The 24,063-nt window shown below is 36.4% G+C and overlaps 2 protein-coding genes across 7 annotated transcripts in view; one reads left to right on the top strand and one right to left on the bottom strand.

Moving 5' to 3' along the window:
* Nucleotides 1–7,570, top strand: part of AK5 (adenylate kinase 5) — a 99,629-nt gene extending 92,059 nt beyond the window's left edge. For both annotated transcript variants that reach the window (XM_075508556.1, XM_075508557.1), the window contains exon 14: nt 6,186–7,570. In XM_075508556.1, coding sequence (XP_075364671.1) covers nt 6,186–6,344 — 159 coding nt within the window. In that variant the 3' untranslated portion in view covers nt 6,345–7,570. The remainder of the gene's footprint in view (nt 1–6,185) is intronic.
* A 74-nt stretch (nt 7,571–7,644) lies between these two features.
* The window catches only part of ZZZ3 (zinc finger ZZ-type containing 3), a 64,435-nt gene continuing 48,016 nt past the window's right edge, over nt 7,645–24,063 (bottom strand). For 3 of the 5 annotated variants that reach the window (XM_075508550.1, XM_075508552.1, XM_075508551.1), the window contains exons 8-13: nt 23,851–23,952; nt 22,378–22,473; nt 17,817–17,969; nt 14,176–14,310; nt 11,298–11,398; nt 7,646–10,851 (exon numbers count right to left, since the gene is read on the bottom strand). In XM_075508550.1, coding sequence (XP_075364665.1) covers nt 10,707–10,851; nt 11,298–11,398; nt 14,176–14,310; nt 17,817–17,969; nt 22,378–22,473; nt 23,851–23,952 — 732 coding nt within the window. In that variant the 3' untranslated portion in view covers nt 7,646–10,706. Of the gene's footprint in view, nt 10,852–11,297; nt 11,399–14,175; nt 14,311–16,407; nt 16,463–17,816; nt 17,970–22,377; nt 22,474–23,850; nt 23,953–24,063 lie in introns of those variants that run through there. The other 2 variants (XM_075508555.1, XM_075508553.1) reach the window with 2 other exon arrangements.

Raw genomic sequence — 24,063 nt, 5'->3', positions numbered from 1 at the left:
GACCAGTGCTGGTTGAAGATGTTAATGCTCTCATGAATATGGTGCTGCCTCTGTAATTCTGTTCACTGAAAGAACTGTGTATATGTTTCCTAATCCATTTCAGGCAAAGCCACCAAAGTTAATTTACAAGTGTTGATTTGAAGACCCTTTAAAATAAATTATGTCATCTACATTCATGGGTTTTTTAAAATAATCCATGAACCTTCACGTAAATACAGATCAGAGGCTTGTGCACTCTTTTTCTTAGGCAAAGCTGGTGGGATCCAATGGCTTCAGGGAAGTGATGTCTTACCTGAAGGTGCTGTTTGCAGATCCAGATCAGTCTGTGATCGCAGGATAAGCAATGGCCAAAGCATCTGAAGAGAAGCTATTTAAGAGAGGAAGAGAAGAAGGTCTAAAAGAATATTTATTTGCCACCTTCTGGAAAGCTATTCCTGCCCAGGCTTGTTTTTTTCAACAGAAGCAGCTCTTCAGTGGAAGGCCCACGTAAGCTTTATGTCCCCTGAGATTCCAGCCATGCACTTTCTTAAGAATTGAGAGGAGTAGATGCTGAGATTTTAAGAGGAATATTAGAGAAATCCTACCTAACTGCCATGAAGATCCAGCATTAACCTTTTCTAGCCAGCTTACTGCAATGTGTGACTAAGCACCACTAATAATTGTAGGTGAAACAGTATTTAATTGTGTAAGTGATCATGTCTTGTAGGGCTTAACTGTAGCACCCAGTCCCTGTTTTGCCACCGAAAAGAAAATCAGAATTGTTAAATAGACTTGTTTAACAAGAACATAGTGTTGGCATATTGGTATTATTTGATTTCTCCATTTTAAGTGTATTTAGGGCCGGGCAAAGTTTTCCACAGATTGGGAACAGCACATGGCAACAGTGCTACGTGTTTAACTTGTCCTATCCAGCCTAAAAGTTTTCAGTCCTGAAACAGGCAGATTAAATATGCAAATGTAAAATTCAGTCCTGGGCATAAGGCCAGCAGAAGGTCTGGTGTGGGAATTAGATGTTGGATGAGCGCTCAGTGGAGGAGGAACTGATCTGTCGGGCCATATCAAGGTGTGCTTGAGACTACATTGTCAAATTAGCTTTCTCATTGGAATGGGTGCTACAGCATGGATGGAAGGAGCCTAATAAACACAGTAGAGACGGAAAAACTCAAGTCTGACCTAGCTTCCTTGGCAGTCATTAGGAATTCCCTTTGTGCTTTACTTGCGCAGAAGAGACAAAGGTATATGGTTGTAACAGCATTCCCATTTTAATCAGTGAGAATTTTATGACTTTCTCTAAACCTAGAGTTATTGTGCATTGATGCATTCATAAATAACTAATATGATATTTGGAAATAGAACATTTTTCCATTCTGCTGACCTTCGAACAAGAACAGTGACCTGATGAAGCTGCCAAAAGATCAGGACTCTGTTTGAAATTTCCCTTTGACCAAGATTACCTGTCAGTGTTTCTGCTCAGCAGTGGAAGCGTGAGGCATGCACAAAGGATGGAGAATTTGGGTGCAGATGAAACATCTGTGAACCTGACAGGAATAAATAATGGTGATCCCTCCAGCCACCCAGCTGAGATGAAGAACTGTGATGTAACTCACGGGGATGTATTTACAAGGGAAGATAAACTGACTGAAGAATGAAGGACAAAGAATGACAGCGTCCTCTGCTCACTTTTCTGCTAAGACATTAATTTTCTAAATTGTGTTCTGGAAGGTAAAGTAGTTATAACAATAAGTTAGAAATTTTCCAATTAACTTTAGAAAAAATCATGTTTTGGGGATATAGTTTAAAATTCCATAATTTCTTTCATAGTCAGTTACGAAAGACCCACCTGCCGCTAAGGACAGCAAGCGGGTGCTTTTTAACAAAAACCTCATACTGGAAATGCAAGGACGGAAAGCACTACTCACAAAAACAACAGTTGCAAGCTGCCTGATTCTGTGGGAATCACTTGTTTCAGATGAATGAAATGAAACAAAATGCACTACGGTAGCTGTAGTAAGCCGGTAGATACTGTTGTTTTAAAATTTATTTCTCAGTGATTTCCAAGGCAGCTGGACAGAAAAGTGCATCTGAAAATTTAGTAGGAACCTACTTGTGTTTTAACATGGCTAAATGTAAATACCTTTGAATATATGGCCCTCTGTCAGTTGAGAAGAAAGGAAGAAAAAACCTGATTGCTTTTAGTATCTGACTCATCCTTTAAAGCTTCTTTCCAGTGACAGTATGTAGGAGGGTAGTAAGTAATGGAGAAGAGCAATGCATTGGTAGTCAAGCAAGACAAAACTGATCCTACCTAGCTAATGTAAGACACCTAGTAGGTGTCTTAAATACAAGTTCCCTATTCAAGGGCATGAGTATAACAAATAAGGTAGGCAGTCGAGAGCAGAGGATTTTCAAGGATGTCCAAAAAGCACACGCTATGGAAGCTTAGCCTACAAAGTTCAACCAAAATGCATCTCTTTTTCCTTTTCTTTTTCTTTTTCTTTTTTTTTTCTTTTTCTTTTTCTTTTTCTTTTTCTTTTTCTTTTTTTTTTCTTTTTCTTCTCTTTCTTCTTCTTTTTTTTCCTTCTTTTTTCACAGTGTTGTTCTACTGTTTCTTTCTAAAATCAGTTGAAGTCACATGCTGGGTAAGCGGTAGTTAGTAGATTCTTATCACAAATGTTTTCCATAACCATTATGAACGAGTGACCATCCACCTTCTCACGATCTTCCACTTCTGAGCCTTCTCATGCAGATCCCTGGTTAAAAGTTTCTCTGGGGAGGGGAAAATGTGTACTTTTCCCTTTAGAGAAGGGATAATCACTGGTAATAGTGATAGCAGGTACAAAATTTATTTCCGTCTTTTCAAAGGTTGTCAGAGAATCATTAACCCTGGTAGGTAAGTAGGTGGGGAACAAAGGAACAAGTGTTTCTATGTCACCTGCCTTGGTGGCTTGTGACCCATTAGATGAGACACCAGTCTAGAAAGATACATCAGAAACATTAGCAGGGGATTATAGATAAAACACAATGGTAAATTCATGCCAGATGCAAATAGGTATCAGGGCAGCATGTTTCCACTGGAATTCCAGACAGCTTGATCCATTGCTCTGAGAACCAGGTACTGCACTGTCTCAGAGAGGTTTTTAATACTCTTTTTAATGACAAAGATATAAATGTTAGTGACAACACAGCTGGACTTGACTGACCTTCAATAAGAAGCGTCTAATTAGTGAGTTTATTCCAGAGTCTCAGTCTGTCTTTCGGAAAACAGTGGTCGTCAGCCATCCTCTCTACAGACAGTCAGGTTTTTCTCAGTGGCAGTATACATTTAGGGTTCTAAATCCCAAAACCTACAAAAATGGAGATTTGATGACAGAAAATTTAATTGGCTGATTTTAATGCCAAAAGGAGCAACATTGTACTGTGAAGATGATTACTCCAGTCATTTTTCATATGACCTCATTAAATTTCTCTGTATTTCAAGTTACCTAAAGCCATAGTGGCATTTCAAAACTGGAAGCACTATGGAAAATTATATCTGGATCTTGCTTTTATGAGAAGACAGTAGCCTTGAATAACCTTGAAAACAGTCCTAATTTATGAGGTTTGTTATAATCTGAGAAAGAGAAATACACAGTTTTCTCTCCTGGAGCTGCAGGGAGTGTCATTGCTTTACTGTGGTACTAGCTGTGAATTATTGTCACATTAAGTTAGTTTTGTGCCACGACTTTAAGTTAGTTTTATGAATTGGACCGCTGTTATTTAGGAGGCCACCATGGGAAGTACTGGGGCTGTCATTAGTCATGCTCATCCATATTTTACTGTGCCTGTTAGGAAGGCAGCATTCCAGCGAATCATAAAGGGCAGCAGTTTCCATCCTCACAAACCTAATTCTTCACCACAACTGCCTAGATCTAGACTTGAGTATCAGTCCCAGTTCTAGAAGGGGTTGCCGAGAAGCCAATGGCAATCAGTTGTGCTGATTAGGTTAGATTGGTTATCCAGTGCAGATGTATTTATGGAATAAAGAGATAATAAAAATACATATTACGACAAGAGAGCTTTGAAATGGCTGTGGCCTTCACCCTGTGTGAAGTATATTTCCTGTGGGATAGCCATATGAAAATCAGTGTCTTGGCAATTGAGACGGACAAACCAAGCTGCTTTATAGCAGCTGAGATGGGAGTTGCTAGTTTTATTCTAACTGGACAAGGTAGGCATTTGGTCCCGAATGGTTCACCGTTCCCCTTTTCCCTTTGCTACTAGTAAGTAACCCCCTCCTAAACCCTTTGTTTCTGTGGCATAGAAAGCTTCTGAAAGACATGTAGCCCTTGTTTGAGAACTGACCTTTCTAAGGCACCACCTGCTGTTTCACAAACTCTTCTAGCCTGTGTGTACTTCAGCATTACGTAAAGCAGCAAAGTCAGCAAACACCAACGTGACAGAGAGCAAGGGAAACAAGAGAACCGTGCTTCTGAAAGGTTGCCAGGAGGGGAGAGGGTAGTTCAGCTCAGACTGTCAGATACCCTTGCGGTGAATCCAAGGGGACTGAACCCAGTCAGGCATGGCTCCTTAACAGCTGGCCAGGCTGGTCGTTTCCAGTGCTGAAACTGCTGTGTGTGGAGGTAGACTGGCTGGGTGTGCCAGCACTTCCGACAGGATGCAACAAGGGACCAAACTTTGCAGCACATGTGGATGCCACCAAGAGCAAACCCAAGCTACGGAGCGTGAATGCAATCCCTTGCTGGATCTCTGCAAGGAGCAGCTGCTGACTCCCACACAAGACTTAGCACCGAGGGACTTAAATGTACATTGAGTGCAGTCAGACTGTACAGGAGCTGGCTGCAAGCCAACACCGTATCTGAGAAGAATTTCATGGCCTATTTCAAAAATACATTCTTTGGAGTTTGAAATTCCCTTTATTCTCCTGCAGAACAAAGAGGTGGCAGAAAGTATGATGGTCAGGAACGTCCCCTTCAAACATTACAGTTGTCTGGCATCCTAGTCAGCAACTTGCAGATGAAAATGCTGCACATAGTTCAGAAAAACAGGCTGTAGCAAAGTTGTCATGGGTCCAATTACATGTGTGCAAAGTCCATGGCATGCATGCATGAAAGACTAAGCATGGAGAAGCAGAGAGGAAGCTTGCTTTTGAGTAGAGAATCAAGGCTCTCACCAGACATTTCAGAGGAACTGAATAATCATCAGATGCAATCTGCATGGTGTAGAGAGCCAGCATGAAAGCTTCTTCTGCCACTACTGTGAAGGCAAGACAGTTCTCCTTCCTCAAGTAATGTCCTGCATGCCACTCACTGCATGGGGTGGACATGAAACTCATTGCTTAGAAAAGCTCAGTGGTACGTTACATTTTCTAGGCAATACGCAGAAGTATTACTGGCTACAAACATCATTCCTTTTTGGTAAAATGCAGCGCCCTCTTCCTCAGTATAGGAGGATAAATCAGTCCTGGTTTTGTTGAAGTCCAGTTATGAAAAGTAAACTTGAACAGCCTGGACAACCTCTGACCAAAACAGAATCTTTGGGGTGTTAAAGAAAAAAATTTCTTCAATGAAAGTGAGTTCCCATACAACAAAACCCGTGCCACTGTAAAACATGCGTTGCCCAAAGGTCGTCACAAAACCAGAACCAATTCACCAAGCTTGCAAATACAAATGCACAGAAACACACAACCTCGCTGAGTTACTGCCATTTGAAAGCTTTTAGGTCCGTCACAGCATTACACGCTCTGACACTTTAGGTAACAAGAAACAAATTAACAAGTCAGTGCTGTTCATCTCATTAACAGTATGATATCAAAGTTATTCTATTAGATTTCTTTTGGAGGGTATTAAATGTTAAAATAGTTTCTAAAAATCTTTGGAAACTGTTCTGTATACCAAAAGTGTAATTTTGCTTTAAAACATGAGTATTTAGGAGAAAGCTTAAGCTCCCTCATTTGATTAATGTACTTTGCTCCAGACGATGGAGCCTACAGAATCTTCTCACATAAATCTGTGGAAACACAGTGAATAATTTGGTTTATGGAAGCTGCTCCTCTGCATTAGCATGCTTATAACATGAAACAGAACAACTTTTATTTTATATTGGATCAGGTTTTTGTGCCAATGTTTAGATTCTGAGATAATTCTTTGTAACTTAATCAAAACTAATTGGTTTTGCCTGCTTCACAGGTTGATGCAGAAGGAACGCAGGAGGACGTTTTTCTGGAAGTCTGCAAGACAATTGACTCTTTCCTGAAAAAGGAAGAGGCAGCATTTTCTTTTTCAACAGAAACGCAGCAATGGTGTGTACACAGCCCCACCTCACATGCACTCGATGGTCATGATTAAAATGCTGTTCAAAGCAATACTGCTTTCTTGAGAGGTCTCTGGAATTTGTGCATGTGGTATGTTATTTTAGATGAAATCTTTTTTCTCTGTTCTGACAATACACTCAATAGAAAGTGGTCTGTATGCTAACTCTACACTAAGAACTATGTATTGTTTTATTGGTTGTTTGCTCTTCACGGGTTAAAAGCAGCATGGTGAACAGCAGCTCTGGTTTGTATTTCGTCATCTCATACGTTTGATTGGAAGTCAGACAGTGCCTGGCCAGCAGTGAGCTCTTCAACCACATCATTCACCATTTAGCATATTAACTTTAAAATGACTGCGTACAAGTCTCCCATGGTTATTATTTTCTTTTAATTAACAGTATTAATTTTTGTGGTCACTTAGCTTGTTCTTGGGTTTTAGTGACTAAAATCTGTTCTCTGTTACATGCAGCTGTAAGACAGCTGGAACTAGCCAAGCTAGAAGTTAAAATAAACTTTAAACGCGTCCCCAGAACACCATTACAAGAAGCAGAAAAATTAATTGAAGGTGAAGATATGGTTGAATATTGTGGAAGTCTGTCAATCCATTATCATGGAGCAGACACCATTTTTGTGACAGCCTTGTCTTCTGCTGCGAATTGTAGGATATTACAAATGAAGACTTCCCAGTTTTGTGAGCTGAGGTGAAAATACTGATTGTATTGTATAGTCACATGTGCAATCCAGGAAGTATCCACATTAACAAGTTTTACTATATTAATTGAAGTCTACATATAAAGTTGACTATGAGCCAGAATGTATGAAGATGTCTTTAAATCATACTTCGGAAGCATTTCAAATGCAAAATTCAGGTCATCATCTGTTGTCTTGTACTGGCATTGCCAAAACTTTGGGGGGGGCTGGGGGGAAGGAAAATGTCAGGGATTATTTGATTCATATTGCTTGCATCTTTAGTAAGCCATTTATCTGCAAAAAAGTCTGTAAAAATCATATTGTATTTCCATTAGGTTAACCAAAATATTGTGGAGTTTCTTTGGTATTCTGATAGCTAAATAAAAGCTTGTTTGACATTCCTGTAAAGTAATTGCATCCTCTTACTGGAACTACTGGATGAATTCACAGTTGAAGTGGGTTGCATGATTGCTCTTACTGTCAAAGTTGTACTTTATGCGGCAGATTTGTATTTTTAAAGTTACCTTTCTTGTAATGAAGACATAATACAAATAAAACGTACAAAAATGAGGAGTAATGATTTCTGTTACAGTATATGTGGGTTTAATCCTTTTTAAAGCATAGTACATGACTTGAAAATATAGCTCAAATCAGCATGCTTACAGAATATGTCCTTTCTCCATTCAGGGCAGATTCTTCTGTTTTCTTTTTCTTCCTTGGCATTTGCCCTGTAAATGCTAATTCAATTATTTTTTAAGGGACTGTTTTAGATATGTTCTTATCCTTCATATCCTGGATGTTCCTTCTTTCCTGGGTCCTTTTATAGCCTACATTTTACCTCTGATGCTCTAGGAAGTGCTTCTCCAGCTCCAGACCAGTGCCATTAAGTGACCAGTAATGTCTGCAGTACAACAGCGTTAAGCAAGAGACTTTCATAATGCCATCAGCTTGAGAAGGCAGGTTTTTCTAAACCGAGCCTTGAAGCACTAGCAGCTGTCTGGTGTAGGATTTTTAAAAAAAAAAAAAAAAAAAAAGTAAAATATTCTGGAGTTACCATGAAGTTGCAAATTCATCTGGGTAGGTTTTCTGGAGTATTTTTTATGACTTCTATTTACAATATAACTTAAAAAGTGTGGAGTATCATACTTGTGCGGGATGGGAACAAAGGCAACAATCAGCTGCAAATTTTTTTTTTAATCAAATTACAAAAATTATTTAACATACAGTTTAAGTTTAATTTTTCTTTCTGTTTCTTCTGGTCTTTTCTGTGGAACAAAACAAAAAAATTCCCATGCTTGATTGGGTGTATGTGCATTAGATATCTATTTGCATATGTTCATAATGTATGCAAGAGAAATAGCTGTATATGCATGCATATGGAAATATAAATATTTATACATATTCAATAAAAAGAGGACTTATCCAAGACACTTCTTTCTTGGGTGATTCAGACTTGAAATTCTCCTTCTGCTTCCAATCCCATTCAAATTATACCATGGCTTTTTGTTCTTCCCAAGCTATCCTAAATTGATGACTGAATATTTGCACTTAATCATATTTTCACTAATGTACTTTCATTATTTTCTTCCAGTAATTTTTTCAGGGTATCAACAGAAAAAAAATGATCACCACAGATTCTCTCCCTGGTAATACACCTTCACCAACTCTAGCTTCCTATAAACAGCATAAATGATGTGGAAAGCATATTTTTTATTGTACTAGAGACCCTCTCAGAGCAGTATCTTTTCCAATGAAAACCTAAAAATACATCATGTGAATTTTTGTGTTAAATTTAATAAGCCTTTAAAAAATACATCTGAGTATCCTAGATATGCGAGATATGGTTATATATGATACTTGCTCAAGTGTTTTAGTAACTGTACTGTATTACCTTCTAAATAGACTAAACGCTTAAAATTATTTTTTTCTGAAGCAAAAAATAACTACACCTAAATTTACTGCAAAACTTAATACCGATCAGTTTATAATTAAAGTTATTAGGTGCAGCCAGCCAATTATCCTTTTTATTGCTACCTTTTAAAGTCAAATTAGTTTCTTTTCTAGCTAATTACTCTGAGTATTCAAGTTTCAAAGCAACTGGAAGTCTATTACAGTTACAAAATAATCAAGTGTTTCTGAATCACAAGCTATACATTTCAATAGAAAATATATTAACTAAAATGTCACAATAATTACAAAGCTTCTCAGACAATGGTATACAGTGTACCAAGGCTACTATAATCTGAACTTTCTGCAATCTGAAAAAGAACAGTTTGTGAGTAAGGTATGAGAAAACTAAAATGCTTAATCCTGCAAAAGGCAAAGCGTATTTTAGTAGGCGCAGAGCACCATCAGTTACCATTGAAATGAACAGCAGAGGAAGGCGCTGGGCATCTTGCAGGTCTGCATAGTGAATATTTGTATGACATATTAAAATGTCCTTTTAATGTTTTCCATCTTGATTAAAAAGTCAGAACTACACAGAAAGGAAGTCACAGCAAGCATTCTATATATAAACAGACTGTATCCACATAGTTTATTTCTCACAGTTCTCCTGACAATTGAACATTATTTAAGAACATACTGTATACACAGATAAGAAGAAACATACAAAATGTTTTAAATGATGCACAACAAAATCCAGCAGTATAAAAGAATGCATGTGAACCCTTGCTCACTGCTCAGGCTAAATTTAATCACTGTTTAAATAGTAATAAAAATACAATCTTTCATGGATCTTGTGCAGACTACAAAAGAGGAAAAATTATTACCATATATATGATTTATATTAGGCAGTTTTCTTTGATGAGTTGCACTAACAACTCCAAATACAGAGGCAGAAGGCTGTGTATTTTATTTTAAAGGAGTTAATGTTGAGTATTAGAGACTTTACACAGTTACTACCACTGGCACTTTTCACCATATTTTGTACACATCACATGATCATCTTATATAACATTACATTTAAAAAATATATCTGAGTGACAATTTTATAACATTCACACACCATGAGCTGGTTAAGGAAGCAATGCCACAGTTGCCCCCTGTAGTGCTTCACTGTTGGTAAATAGAGTTCATCGTGGTTTAAAAAAAAAAAACAAACAAAATTAAAAAAATTGAAAGTCAATGTGATTAAGCAGCTCCGATTTAATAAAGGCCTGTAACCAACCATCGCTGAGACAGTGAGTATTTTTTAGAGTACATCCTAGAAGCAAACACTGTCATTGGTTAAAACCTTGCCTAAAGAAGTCAGTTACTGTGCTGAAAACTATTTCACAACAAAACTGCAAGCTACTAAACTGTTTTTATATAAATACTTCATCTCCTCTGGATCTCATTATAACCGAGTTCTTCAAAGCCTTTGGAATTTACTCTATCTTTAATGTGTGCTCTCATTTCTGGCTCACCCTTTTGTATGTTTTTCTTTTGTGTTTAGATTCACCACCTAAAAATGACTAATGTGGTGAAAGAAAAGTCTCCCAGTGAAACCTTCTGCACACTAGGAATGTTCAGCTGCTGTTCAGTGATCTAGAACCATGACAGCTCAAAGCTGTAGTTTGACAAGTACACCCAGGAAGCTGTCATGCTGTGAGTGACATTTCAGGGAAAGCAGAGTCTTTCCAAAATGTGCACAGAATTAACAATGGTGCCATTGTTATTTTTCAAAGAGGATAGTAAGCCCAAGATGGTAGATCTGCTTCCCATGTCATCTATTTGCTGGAAAGTAGTTTGGGTCAAGATAATTGTAACTGGTGCCCTGGGACATGCAGTAGTCTCTGTCTAAAAATGTCTCTGCTCTGTAAATAGGTTCTAACTGATGATCTTCCTTATGAATCTCTGTTTCATGCAGACTGCAAGGGAAAGAAAAAGATAACAGTTTAAAAGTCAAATATTTTCCTTAACTTTCAGAAACAGTGATCATATTAACAGATTCATACCAGATTCAGATTCATTTGATGAATCTGATGAATTTGATGAATCAGATTCATTTGATGAATCTGAATGCATACAGATCCAGATTCATACCAAATTTGATACAATTAATTAATAAAGTATAATTTCCCCACTGTTTAACAATACCAAACCTATCTGGCCACTGTATTAAGAAAGAAAAATTATACATCCAGAACATGCTCACAAAACATATCTCCCACAAATATATCCTAAAGCATCTTCCACTTCACTCAACACAGGAGATGTGTCCTATGCTGGAGCAAAGATTCCCCCCCCAGCAATTAAGCCACATAGAGATATTCAAGCTAATTACAAATAATAAGTAGAACTGTATGCTGCTCACCAGTCAGAACAAGAATCACAGAAATCCAAGGACATTTCTTGAGGGCAGTCTTGGCAGTGCCACCGAACACCCTGGATAGGTTCAATTCCGCAGTTATCACACTGTAAAGCAGATGGAAGAGCATTGAAAAAACAGGAACTGTAATCACTTACGTTAGTAACAGCACACACCAATATACCATATAGAAAGGCATGTATGTAGGTTGATTACTACTAGCCCACACAGCTGAATTCTTCTCATCACAGACCATAATGTATTCATGGATAAAGGAGTACTCATACTCTAGGAGAGGCCCTCCAGAGCCCTTAGGATTGATCGATCTTTCTCTCTCTTTGCTTCCCACTCTCCAAATGCTGCATGTTGACCTTGTCCTCCTGCTTAACAAAAGCAGACCTAGTCCTGCCTGCAGTCACTGCTTATCCTCACATGGCTGTAAGAACTACTGACACAATACATGAATGTGATGTTTCTACAGCTTAAGTCCAACCATGTGAAATGTCTAAGTATAGATTCACTTTCCATGGCAGAAGAAAGCAGTGAGACTAGACCAGTACAGCCTGTTGGGAGGCTGTTGATGGGCTGCAGATCAGGACACGACAGGTCAGACTGATGCACTTTCAAACTCAGGAAATACAATAGCACATTATAGATGGGCTGGAACTAAAAGCCAGGTGGCTGGGAAGGAATTGGGAAAACATATTCAGGGAAGGGAACGAAAGTCTACAACTAAAGCTGAGCAAGAAGACAAGAACTAATCCCCTGAGAAGAATCAGGGACAACACAACAGCAGCTAAGTGCAAGAAGAATGTGGCATGAAGAGGAGGAAGCAAGGTACAAATGAAACATCAAGACTGGATGAAAAATTCACGATGGCAAAGAGGGGCAGAAATGCAAAGATATTTGATAAAAAAAGGAAACCTGGAAAATGGGACGTGGAGGCAAGGAAAACTTCTCAAAAATCTAAACTTTGAAGAGTGCTGCAGAGGCAGAATTGAAAAGGAAAAAGAAATGGGGGAAACAAGCCTGTGCTCCCACAGCTCATCCTCCTTCAGAACCTGAAGTTCTCTCACAGCATCTGTGAAACCCACTCACAGAGCAGCTTGTTCCCTGCCACAACTAATCCACTCAGGGTTACAAACACCTTACACCTTACAGATTTGTCACAGCTGTATCCCTTCCTGCCACAGATGGCTTTCAGAGTTCGAGTGCTGATAATGAGGAGGGACTAAGCATACTCAGAGCTGTTCTCTGAAAATATCAAGTTCAGTATAATGCTAAATACTTTAAAAAATAAAAATAATAATAAAAAAAAATTGGTTCCAGTTATCTCAATTTGAGAACCAAGACAGTGGAAACCCTTGACATTAATTTCTGTGCTCCAGCTTCCCTCTCTTTCCCCTATGAAACAGAAATAATACCATGCCTTTCATTTCCTAAGAAAAAAAAAAAAGTATTTGCAAAGTGCTCTGATATTATAGCAATGAAAGCCATAAAAAGCCCACAAGGGATTCAATAATTCAATATTCAAAGCAGAGTTTGAATAATGTGTAGTAAATGAGGCTGAAGGCCCTGCAGAACCAAAAGTGTTCTGAATGATTGCTTATTAGGTGAGCTCCGTCCAGCCCGTGCACTGAGTGAGGCAGCACTCCTGAGGGAAAATAGTATGTAATCATGTAATTTCATAGCTTACGATAATGCGTAATAAAATCAAATTCAGATTGCAAAGAAACTTTCAAACTTTGAATGCTTGACACTGCATAATGCCAATTTACTTTTCAGAGTAATTTTATGTAGAAAAAGCAACTAGTTTGTTACCTAAACGTCTGGTCTGCCTGATCAAAGTTTTGAATTTTGGGGAAGAAAATGCTTACTTAAAAAACAAAAACAAAACAAAACACACACCCCACCCCACCCCCATCCCAAAAAACTCCAAACCAAACACACCATGCTAACTTAAAAAAAAAAAAAAAAACAAACCAAAACAAACCCAAAAACACAAAACAAAACAACCTCAAAACACAAAACCCCCCAGCAAAAATAAAAAGTGCCTTGGTGGCCTAACACCATGATTAAGTCTCTCAATGTCAACTGTCAAGGCCATCTTAATTTTCCAGTTGTTTTGAACTGAACTTTAAACTGAGTATCTTTGCATTTTTACATAAATGGGTATTAGAAAATAAATCTAGCCATGTAACACTAAACAAGGTGAAGAAATGGTTCCAACATAGCAACCATTTACAAAGAAAATCCCTTGCAAACCAGAAAATAGAATTTAGAGAATGCCCTTTCTTTCATGTCACCTATTAACGGTTGATACTGGGACAACACATTAGTTTAACTTAATGTTTATTTTCGTAATTTCACATAACTATTGTTTCGTGTCCTTGCTTCAACTTCTGCGAGTTATTACTTGATAGGATTAGGAAGTTGCTACAAAACAAAAAAATTATTAATCTATCACCGTTCTCATTAAAAATCTTTGTCCCTTTGGCCTCAGGTGGAGGCAAAATGCCTGCAAATTCATAATCAGAGAATTATCATCAATGAATCATTGTCAAAACAGACTGTAGTGTCAAATGGAATTCTGTAATGATTTAACCTGGCTCTAGAGCTGTATTTTCATAATAGAATTGAGGAAAAGACAGTATGTTTATTAATTTTCATACAATATCAGTATTCAGTGAAACCTGAGCTATCGGAAAGAGTGAATTACTTGGGTTGTTTTTATTCAAGAAGATGAGAGAAAGCAGACACAGCGAACAAGAACTAAGGAACTAAAACTTGCTATATTAAACAAAGCCTTTTTAGGAAATCCAAACCATGTTGCCTTTGAAAACTTCTACAATCCACTGAGTAACAGAAGAACATCTCAACTCACCTTGAATCCCACATGCTGCACAAATCCACTTTCTGCATGCATCTGCTGGAGTTTCTGTTTCTTCAATTTTTTAAACTCTAACAGTTCTTTGTATTCAGGTAACTCTCGATATGTTATTGGAATACTCTCTTCATCCTGTTCATGGTTAAAGATAAATGAGAAACATTCTTTACTTTAGGAATATAGTAACTAGTAAGACATATATTCCATAAATCACTATGTGTGATTAATTACCTTTGAGAAAATGCTGGCAATATATTCTAAGAAACATACTGGGAAATTATTTTTAAAAACATAGCACAAAACAGCGCATACAGCTAACTTACATTTTATTTTGTATTATTTATAATTTATTATTTGCATTAAAACAAAAAAACCATTATCCTATAAACAAGTTTCTTCTGGTGAAGAGCTTAGCTGTAGTATAAAGGAGAGAGCAGTGCCTAACTTTAATTCCTAGGTTTTTTCTCATCTTGGATGCCTAATTGCAATTCGCATATAATCCACTTGTCCATACATTGTGGGCAAAATGGCAGCTGCAGTAGAAGACTTCACTGTTGTTTAAGACAAAGCTGGTTTATTTTAGTTTTAAATATGTGGCAACAGGTATTACACTTGAGAACTGAAATTTGAGGTTGGTTTTATCAAATTAATTGATCTTTCTCTTTACTATTCTGTGGAATGGTATGGAATAATACTATTCTAAGGATAGTTACAATCACTGTTCTGAAGTACTTTCAAAGCTGTGAAAATATTAAAAACAAAGGACACTCAAAAACTTTTTACAGTTTTAAGAATTTTTGCACAAATTCAGATTTTTAAAAGACTCATAAATCAAGACAGTACCAAGCTTCCATTATATGTATTTTTTATTTGAAGACAGTCAATCTTAATAGTATTAAGTTCTCACCTTTACCTGTAAGAATAAAAAGTGATGAGAAGCATCGTTCCATGACTGGAAGAGTAGAAGTTTCAGAATTATCCAACTCTATCCCTTTACTTCATGCAGTCGCCAAATAGCTCAAGAAAATAGATTGCTATTTTTCCTAAATTATGAAAAAGTTTGCCTCCCTACAGGCTGGTGCATACGACCTTGCCAGAGATTTATAACAAATGGTTCTCTCTTTTTAAAGAAACACACCATTTCTGTTTTTTCTCATCCAATTTTCTTCAACAAAGGTTGAGGACCTCTATGTTATGAGAAGACAGAAGCTCCCATTCTAATTCAGATGCTCATTTCAAGATGGCTATTTAATTGTAGCAGCTGTACTTGGTAGATGTCAGCTGTTTTCAAAGATGACAAGTCTATTGATGTAGAGCAGTTTTCAGATCCTATAGTGATAAGAAGGTTCAGCTACGGAAAACAACTACTAGATAGTAATCAAAATTCTTCTAATGTAGCCTACACACATAATTTCAACTTCTTTTTACAAATCCATGAAGATTGAAGAATCTATATTATTTAGTAAGCTTATTAAAGGAAGTGAGGGAAAGAGGCTTGCTCTTTAGTGTTAAATTTCTAAAGGCCTTATCAATTATTTAATTGTAATTATGAACCTATATAAAGGACTAGACTGCAAATGTGCAGAAAAATCAAGGGTAAATGACATGATTAAATTGTGTGGTGATAAGCTACATTCTCTTAAAGTAAAACAGGGATTCACCTTTCATGCAAATCCCAAGTTTTTCTGAGAAAAACTGCCCAGCACAAAATAACTGTATGTTGAATAAGCTACACTAGAATAGCTCCCTGTGTGGACGCTTCATTCTGGAATAGTAAGTAGTTGTATTCTAGAATAATTAGACTACCCACAAAATTAAGTAATCGTAACTGAAAAGTAAATTCACTCTCTTGGGAATAGAGGGTCTTCACTTGGGAATAACTCATTTATACTAAAACAATTTTTCAGGAATGGTTATGCCAGTCAAGCTGACTGGTAATATCCAGGCAAAATCTTTTGTCTTTACAGGGGAACAGCACCTGGTACTTCCATTGTAAAGAACTCAAAGAAAACCATTCCTATAATTTTCTTGCTACACTGAATCTCTTCTCCACCATGCTAATGCACAGTATTTTTCTCCAAGACAGTGACTATCACTAAGAGACCTGACTTTTAACATTAGAACAGAATCCTGTATGCTCATTTTGAATATAGTTCATGATCTCTTTTTTCTTCCAAATTGCTTCTATTTTGCACTGATAATGGGGATCTTTTTGGTAACTGAGCTCACCTGTGTCTTTCTACATTACTGCAAGCCAGAAATATATCCATCTGGAAATGCTGCACTAGTGAAGAAAGAAAAGATTAAGCCAATTTAAAAAAAAAAAAAAAGGGGGGGGGGGCGCCCCACAAGTCCACCATTATCACTGCAAAAAAGTAAACCAGCAACTTCTACCCAAATTAAAATAAATCCAAGTTAATTTATGGTGCCTGTATTTATTACAGTTAGGACACCATAGCAAAACCAAAATGTTCTAGGAAATATTCAGAACAGTTAGAAAATATGTATTTAAAAACAATACAGAATGAAAGAATGTTTGCTCAGAAACAGTTCCATTGAGATAAATAACAGTAATCTGCATCTCTTCTAATATGCATTTTTCTTTCCAGGCCTTTTAAGGTTCTTATTGGAATATGCAAAGTTATCAGGAATGTCTGCAGATGAACCAAAAGACCATCAGAGAAAGAATACAGAGCATGAGTGAAGATTTGATTTAAGACTGAGTAATAGATGAGCAAATTTAATAATTTAAGGAAGATGATGCAGTGCATGTAAAAAGGTCAATAAAGAAAATGAATGCATTTATACTGGGTGGCCTTAATACTTCTGTTATGCAACAAGCTTGTCACACAAAAGATGTCATTGGGCTCACCAAGAAAAAAAAAAAAAAAAAATTCAACAAGTCAGGGTCTTCAGTCTAAGCACAGTAAAGCCACAGTGATTCACACCAGCTGCGAATCTTGCCCAGCATCTCAGTGGTAGGATATAGTCCCTCTATATGGAAGTGGGAAAGACATATGTCTAAATTCTTGTAGTATTATCACATGTGATAAATTAGGAAAGTGGAACACTAGGATGTAATAATACATTGAGTTAGGATGTTTACTAGAATTTGCCTCTAAAAACACATACATTTGCTGGTTGATGACTCAGACTGTTAGTTCATGCTTTGAAGCGGATTTTAAAAAAATCCATAATTAATTCAGCCAGTGAAGGAAGACAAAAAGCAATGATGCCAATAGCATTCAAATTTCACCAGAGCTCTATGTAACTTTTCTAATACAACACATCTTTAACCAGAATCATAACTATACAGTTTATACAAGTTTCAAATTAATCTTATGTCAGATCACTTTTGAGAACATATGCAACTAAAACTTTTTAGAGCTGTTTCAGGACAAAACTGCTTATTACTTCTTTTACACACTTCCTTTCTGATTTGGTCTAAATTTTCTGCAATTGGAGGCCTTTATATTAATGATGTGTTTATAATTCAAAATGGCTCACGAATCTTACCACAATTTAATACTTACTTGATATTTATTTTATGGCAAAGATGCTTAATCCTCATATTATTAATTAAACAAGGTTAAAATGACAGTAAGCAAGACATTCTCTGACTGATTTAAATGACATACCGATACTTCCTCTTCTGCTGCAGTATCCATATGGCTGTGAAAACTGGATCTGTCATCATCTTCATCCATATAAACTGGAGGTTCATGAGATGTCATGAAAGTTGAAGGTTTGAAAAGATGTTTATTTAAAGGATGCTGCCGTCTACTTGATGACTACAGTGAAAAAATGGTACATTTTTAAAAACATTCCTTGGTTATTATTTAAGTAATTCTCATCGATAAAAACTTGCCAGAAATTTGCTCTTTTGCACTAAACAGTCTATCACCTTTCCAATTATTTTTAGTTAAACCTCTCTATCAGAGCCTCATACAGCTGGAATTTTTCTCCCCCATAACAAGTGAAATCACATGAACGGTGCAACACTTCTTTGGTAAGAACCCAGTAAGGAAGAGCCCTTACCATAAAAACCCTACCATCTAAATAAATGAGACGGACAACAACAGAAAAACAGAAAATAAAGCTGTTACAATTTTGAAGACTGAGAACCAAAGTGCAAAGATATTAAAAGACTTCCAAGAGTCATGAATGGTGTGAGTGCAAGACTAAACAGACGTAGTTTTACACAGGTCTAAGATCCAAGAGACCAGTCCATGCTTGACACTTATCATCAATTTCTTGTATTAATTTATGCCTTAGAAAATCTAAGTCTAGACTAATTGTCCAGATTTCTTTCCTAGTCCAGGGAGAGAAAAGGCAATTCATTCCACCATAAAAGAGGTTTCCAAGAGTTAGAAAGAATTGCTCTCTGAAGGTTGTTTTTCATTGTCACTGACTGGAAAAGCAACCTAAAAAATGTTAGATGAGATAAATTACTCCGTTAGTATATATCTAAAACCTTTCAACTTTAATGCTGTCTGAAGGTGTAGAATGCATGGCAGTTTTAAAATAGATTACTTAAAGGCATTCAGCCCCTATTACTTATTCCCCATGGAAGAATATTAAATATCAAAAAAGAAGAATTTAGGGTGAATGAAACTGACTCAACTTTTTACTTAGCTACTTTCCAGACCAGCGTTTTGACATCTTAAATGTCAAATCTTACATTCCTCAGTTTAAAGAAAACAGTCTGAATCAAAATCCAGAAGTGTGAAAACTGCTTTTTTTAATAATCGTAAAAGAGAAGATTGTCTTACACTGTGTCTAGCTTTTGTCATACAGATAAAGCATAAGGAATATTTACAATAGTTAATACTTTCTCTTTTTACGCAAGACTTTATCCCAAAGGTTCCTAAATCAGTTACAAACCTGTAATATTATAATACCACCATTTATCTCTAAAGACAGATTCAACCTCTAAAGAGGGATCTAGCATTATTTTACAGTTGTGCACAGTTTAAAAAGTAAAGGCAAAGATCACACAAATTATCTTAGATGGAATTATGCTATGTAGACAGAAGTATAACAAGGAATTGAGACTAACCCCATTCACTGTTAAGGGGAGAGATAAAGTCTGTATTAAGGATTGGAAGCTGCTACCTCAGATCTGCAGAACTACAGTGCATAGAATAAAAATGAACTTTTGCTCCAAGACTAATGTATTATCCATTGTGTTGAATTTTTCCACCTTCTCCCTTATGATCATTGACTTCCTGTGTTTTGCTGCTTTTCTGGTTTCCTTTAAGATTTCACCCCCCGCCAAATACTTCCATTTATAAGGTTAGACGGTATTTCAGCTTGAGCTGACAGAGTGATTTAAATTTTCTGTTAACCGAAAACAGATCTGCATTCAATACTAGATGTGGAAATCAAGAAAGGAGAACTGTGTCTATGCTTAAATAGTAGTACTGTTATGCATGCAGTTATGACCTAGGAATTTAACTGAGGATTCGAATTATCTTTTTAACATGATTCTACTTCTGGTGAAGAATGAACTAAAATGCTACATAAAAGCAGAAAGTTAAAAAATCATTTTTCCTGTTGGAAATGTATCTGCTGGATTAATCTTAAAAGCAGGCGCACTAATGATATCATATAAATATTAAATTGAAAATGATAAGCCATAATTGAAGAACTGAATACTGGAGTCCTAAATATCTGATTCAGTTTTATTTTCAGCAGTAGCAGATGATGGTTATACAGGAAAAAAACCTGATGCATCCTGTTTAATTTCCTGTATCACTTATCAGAAGAGACATTATGCCATATGAGGGGATATACACAGTAACTTCAACAAGATGTTCAAGAACTGAATCGGCTTCTCACCTCCCCAGTAACCATTTAAAAAAAGCATCCTGGGCAATCCCCATGGAAAAATGCAAATACCTTCTTGTGAAGCATCCCTTTTGACACAATTATTTACATTAAATATATCTATGTTTTTCATTGTCCCATAGATATGTACTTTAAGTATGAGCATCCAATTTTCATACTTCTATTATTGGCAATAAAGCAGATACCGCGGTTTACAGCGTACGTGCACACTCAATATCAAAATAAGGACGAGCACAGCATAAGCGTGACCCAGGCTTCCAATACCCCGTGCATTTCCTTTCTGCCACATTATGTTACCTCCATTGGAGACTTGGGAATAACTACAGCTTGGTACAGTGCTGTCAATCTGTGCTCTAAGTAGATAGCTCTATTAGCAGACTGAGAGCTCAATTCCCCCACATACGGTATTTGTTTGATCTTTTCATCTGCTGTATTTCTTACGTGAGATACAAATATAAAATAGAGATGCTACCTTAATACAAACCAGGGCACAGTGACCTTACTCTTATGACTTGGTAATAAGGATATGAATCATACTGTGAAAACAGCCGTTAAGTATTAGATTTGTTCTACATATAAGCTTAAGAAAAATCTGTAGGATGGTAGCATTACAATTGTACTATGAGAATGTTAAGAATTTTATAAAAAGTATGTTTCACTCTTGGTTATGCTGTGTTCATACACACATCAGTGGGGTTAAAGAACTTTATGGATCACTGTTCAAATTAGTGAAAAATATGGTTAAAATGTCACACATGTACTGATTAAATATTCCCACTATTTATCAAACACAGTGATCTGCTGCCTGGCAGCATTGCTCACATTCTGTAGTAACAGTCTTTCCAAATAAAACTAAGAGGAAAGAGGAAAAGACATGTGACTGAGGTAATTTAAAACGGTAAGGTGACATAAAGAGCTCAAAGGATTATAATTTTCAAAACTAAATTTTCAACCCGTTTCAAAATTAGCCCCATAGTATAGTAAACTGTACAAGTAATTTAGGGTTCTAACAGATGAATCGCACCACAGTATTTAAGGTACCAATGTTTCCAGCTGTTTTTTTGGTTCTTCTGCCAGAAAGCACTTTTCCAATAGACAAGGTGCCAGACAGAGTCATGCCTGCACCTTCCCTGCCTCTGTTTATTGAGCAGAATAGTAGATTAAAATCCTGGTGAAATTAAAATGGCATTACCATGATGGATGGCAAACTGGAAAGCCTCTGATATGAGCGCTCATTGTTTGCAGTAACTTCAGAGAATACTAGGAGACAACTTGGGGTGTGTAACATTTTAAATCATTAGAGATGAGTTGTGGTAGATCTTTCTATCAGGCCCCTCTGGCAGTAACTTTTGTTCCCAACCTTTCAAGGGACTAAATCCGCAAATTTGCCTTTTTGCAGAATCAATGTAAGGCTTACTCTATTCTTAATCAGGAAACATCACAGACACCTGGATGCAAAAAAGTAATGTCACTCTACAAAATGCCATTGTAACAGGTTTTAAAGAACTTTTGTAAACACAATGGTAATAATAATAATGATAATAAAAAACCAAACAAACACAAAAACAAAAAACAACCCCACAAAACCTGAGACTGCCCTCTTCAAATGTCTAGGGTCCTCATTAGTACCCAAGAATACTACATTATTTAAATCTAAATATATGACTAGCCTGCACAGAAATCTAGAGTCTTTTCTTTTGCAAATTAAGAATATTTCTCAGGACCATATTCTTTTCTCATCCATTCCAAGATCAGGAAAAGCACCGTATTTTAATGGTCATTTATATGACCATTCTATTTTAATGGTCACGTTGTTGCAAATCAAAATAAGACATGACATTTCAGTCTTAAGCCTATGCTTGTGCTAGTTCACTATGCTCAGTTATACATAATTTTCTTTGGTTTTGTTAATTAGAAGGTGACTGTACAATGTGAATTATAGGGCTCCTTATCCTCTTCCAACAGGGTTCTCATTATGCTCTTCTAGATCAATTACAGTAAACTTACAAATGAGGAAAAAGTACCCCAAGACCAGTCATTCAGCCCTCTTAGTTCAGCCTGCAATCTGACTGCTGTGTTCTCTTTTCTGACACTTCATGTCCCCAAGATTATCCGACAGAGAGGTAATAAACAGATGTTGATGTGAAACTAGAATAACACCCAACTCACTCTACAATGCTAATGGCAAAAAAAAAAGATTAATTTATTAAGAAATACATGCAAGGTGGAACTAGTTATTAAGAAAGCAGTAATCAAGACTTAAATCTACTGAAAATATTAATGATTTAGACTCAATTTGCACATAAATGCAAACAGAAATATGGAATTTCTGCTGTAATATTGTCTCACCTTTTTGGAGTATAAATATAAGTTTGGAGTTCTTCCTGGAACTGGAATACCAGCTTTAGTCAGTTTAATAAAATATTTTTGCACTCTACTGGCAACCTAGGACAAAAAACATGCAACAATTAAATGTCAAATGAAATGTAACAGGCCTTCACTTCAAGGTTTTGCCAGCATTGCTACATTGGTACAAGGACAAGAAATCCCCATTTTCTACTTTGCGTAAACTACTCTAACCATTACCTATCTTGCAATGCTGCATTTGTAGTATTTCCAGACACTTTGAAGGCCTTCAGAGAAAAAAACTACCCTTGTTTAAACATACACAGGAATTCTAGCAAAAATTGTGATAGAAAGGAAAGAATTTTAGTAGTTGGTTACCTGCCAAAGCCAAACTTACTCTTTCTTAATAATGACAGATAAATTATGCATAGTTAGCATAGGGGAAGTACTTCTACATTTTATTTATGAAATAAGTAAACATATATTTTAATTTTTTCAGGTATGGAGAAATATACCTATAAGCACAGATATGATCAGAGACGAGGTAATCGTGTATATTGAAATACTTAAGTATACTTTTACCTGAAAGTGTACAACTGAAATAGGAGAAATTAAAGCACTGTGAACACAGAACATCAGCATTTTTTACTTCTAGTCAAAATGGAGAAATAATGTCATTTTAGGGGAAAAATCCCAACAAGTCAGACGCAGAAACACTTGGTGTCTCCATATCTGTGTCCTTTTGTGGATCTCAGCCCCGGTACAGAACTAATTCTTCTGTCTGAGAGTATTAAAATGTCTGCCCATTCTATGGTATTGAGGTGCAGGAAATTCAGCACTCCATTGTAACTCAATCTGAGAACAGTTGGTGTCACGATACTTGCTATCAAAATCTAATGAACAACTAGGTCTGGGAGCTTTCTCATAGCCTTTGAGGCACTTTTAAAATTCTGTGTTTGAGATCGAGAATAAGAGTCGCATTGTTATTAGTGAAATGCAGGCCCTGCTGTTACATTTTTAAGAAAAAGTGATTACTGAAAAAATACTGGATTTTATTTATTGTGATTTAACAAACACAAACATTTAACAAACAAACAAACTAACAAAAAGAGATATCTACAAACAAATCTTCTGTGAATCTATATCAACTGCTAGGATGCTGTGACTGACATCACTGCTACCACAGCACAAGCACTCAAACAATCCCAAGTAGTCAAATCTTTTTTCTAGCAAAATAAGTTTTATTGCTTTAATTATGAACATTATAAAAAAATAAACCCTCTTTTTTAACGCCTCAGTTTATGAATTGTTTTGGGGTTTTTTTTGACAGAAAACCCCTCAAATTATAAATAAATGACTTAAGAGATTGTATCCAGGATTCTCTTCAACACTTATCAGTGCTTCCTAAAATGCTTTTTATAAAAAAAAAAAAAAGTCAAGGAAAGGGATTACTTCTCCAGGTGTTTTACTTGTTACCTGCTTTGCTGTTCTATTTCCCAGTTCATCAGCTATCTTCTGCCACCGTCGGGACTCTACCTCCTCTGGTGGATACTTCAAAAGCAATTGCTCAAGTTTTTTCTAAATCAACAGGGGAAAAAAAATAATTACGTTCTTTCTAGTAGAGGTGTGAGTTGTCAAAAGATGAGTATCTATATACATGTGACTCTGAACTTTTAAGTGCTTTAAACA

The sequence above is a fragment of the Mycteria americana genome, chromosome 7, assembly GCF_035582795.1.
Source record: "Mycteria americana isolate JAX WOST 10 ecotype Jacksonville Zoo and Gardens chromosome 7, USCA_MyAme_1.0, whole genome shotgun sequence".
In the NCBI taxonomy this organism is placed as follows: Eukaryota; Metazoa; Chordata; class Aves; order Ciconiiformes; family Ciconiidae; genus Mycteria; species Mycteria americana.
The sequence above is the reverse complement of the archived record's forward strand: the minus strand, read 5'-3'. Positions and strand labels throughout refer to the sequence as shown.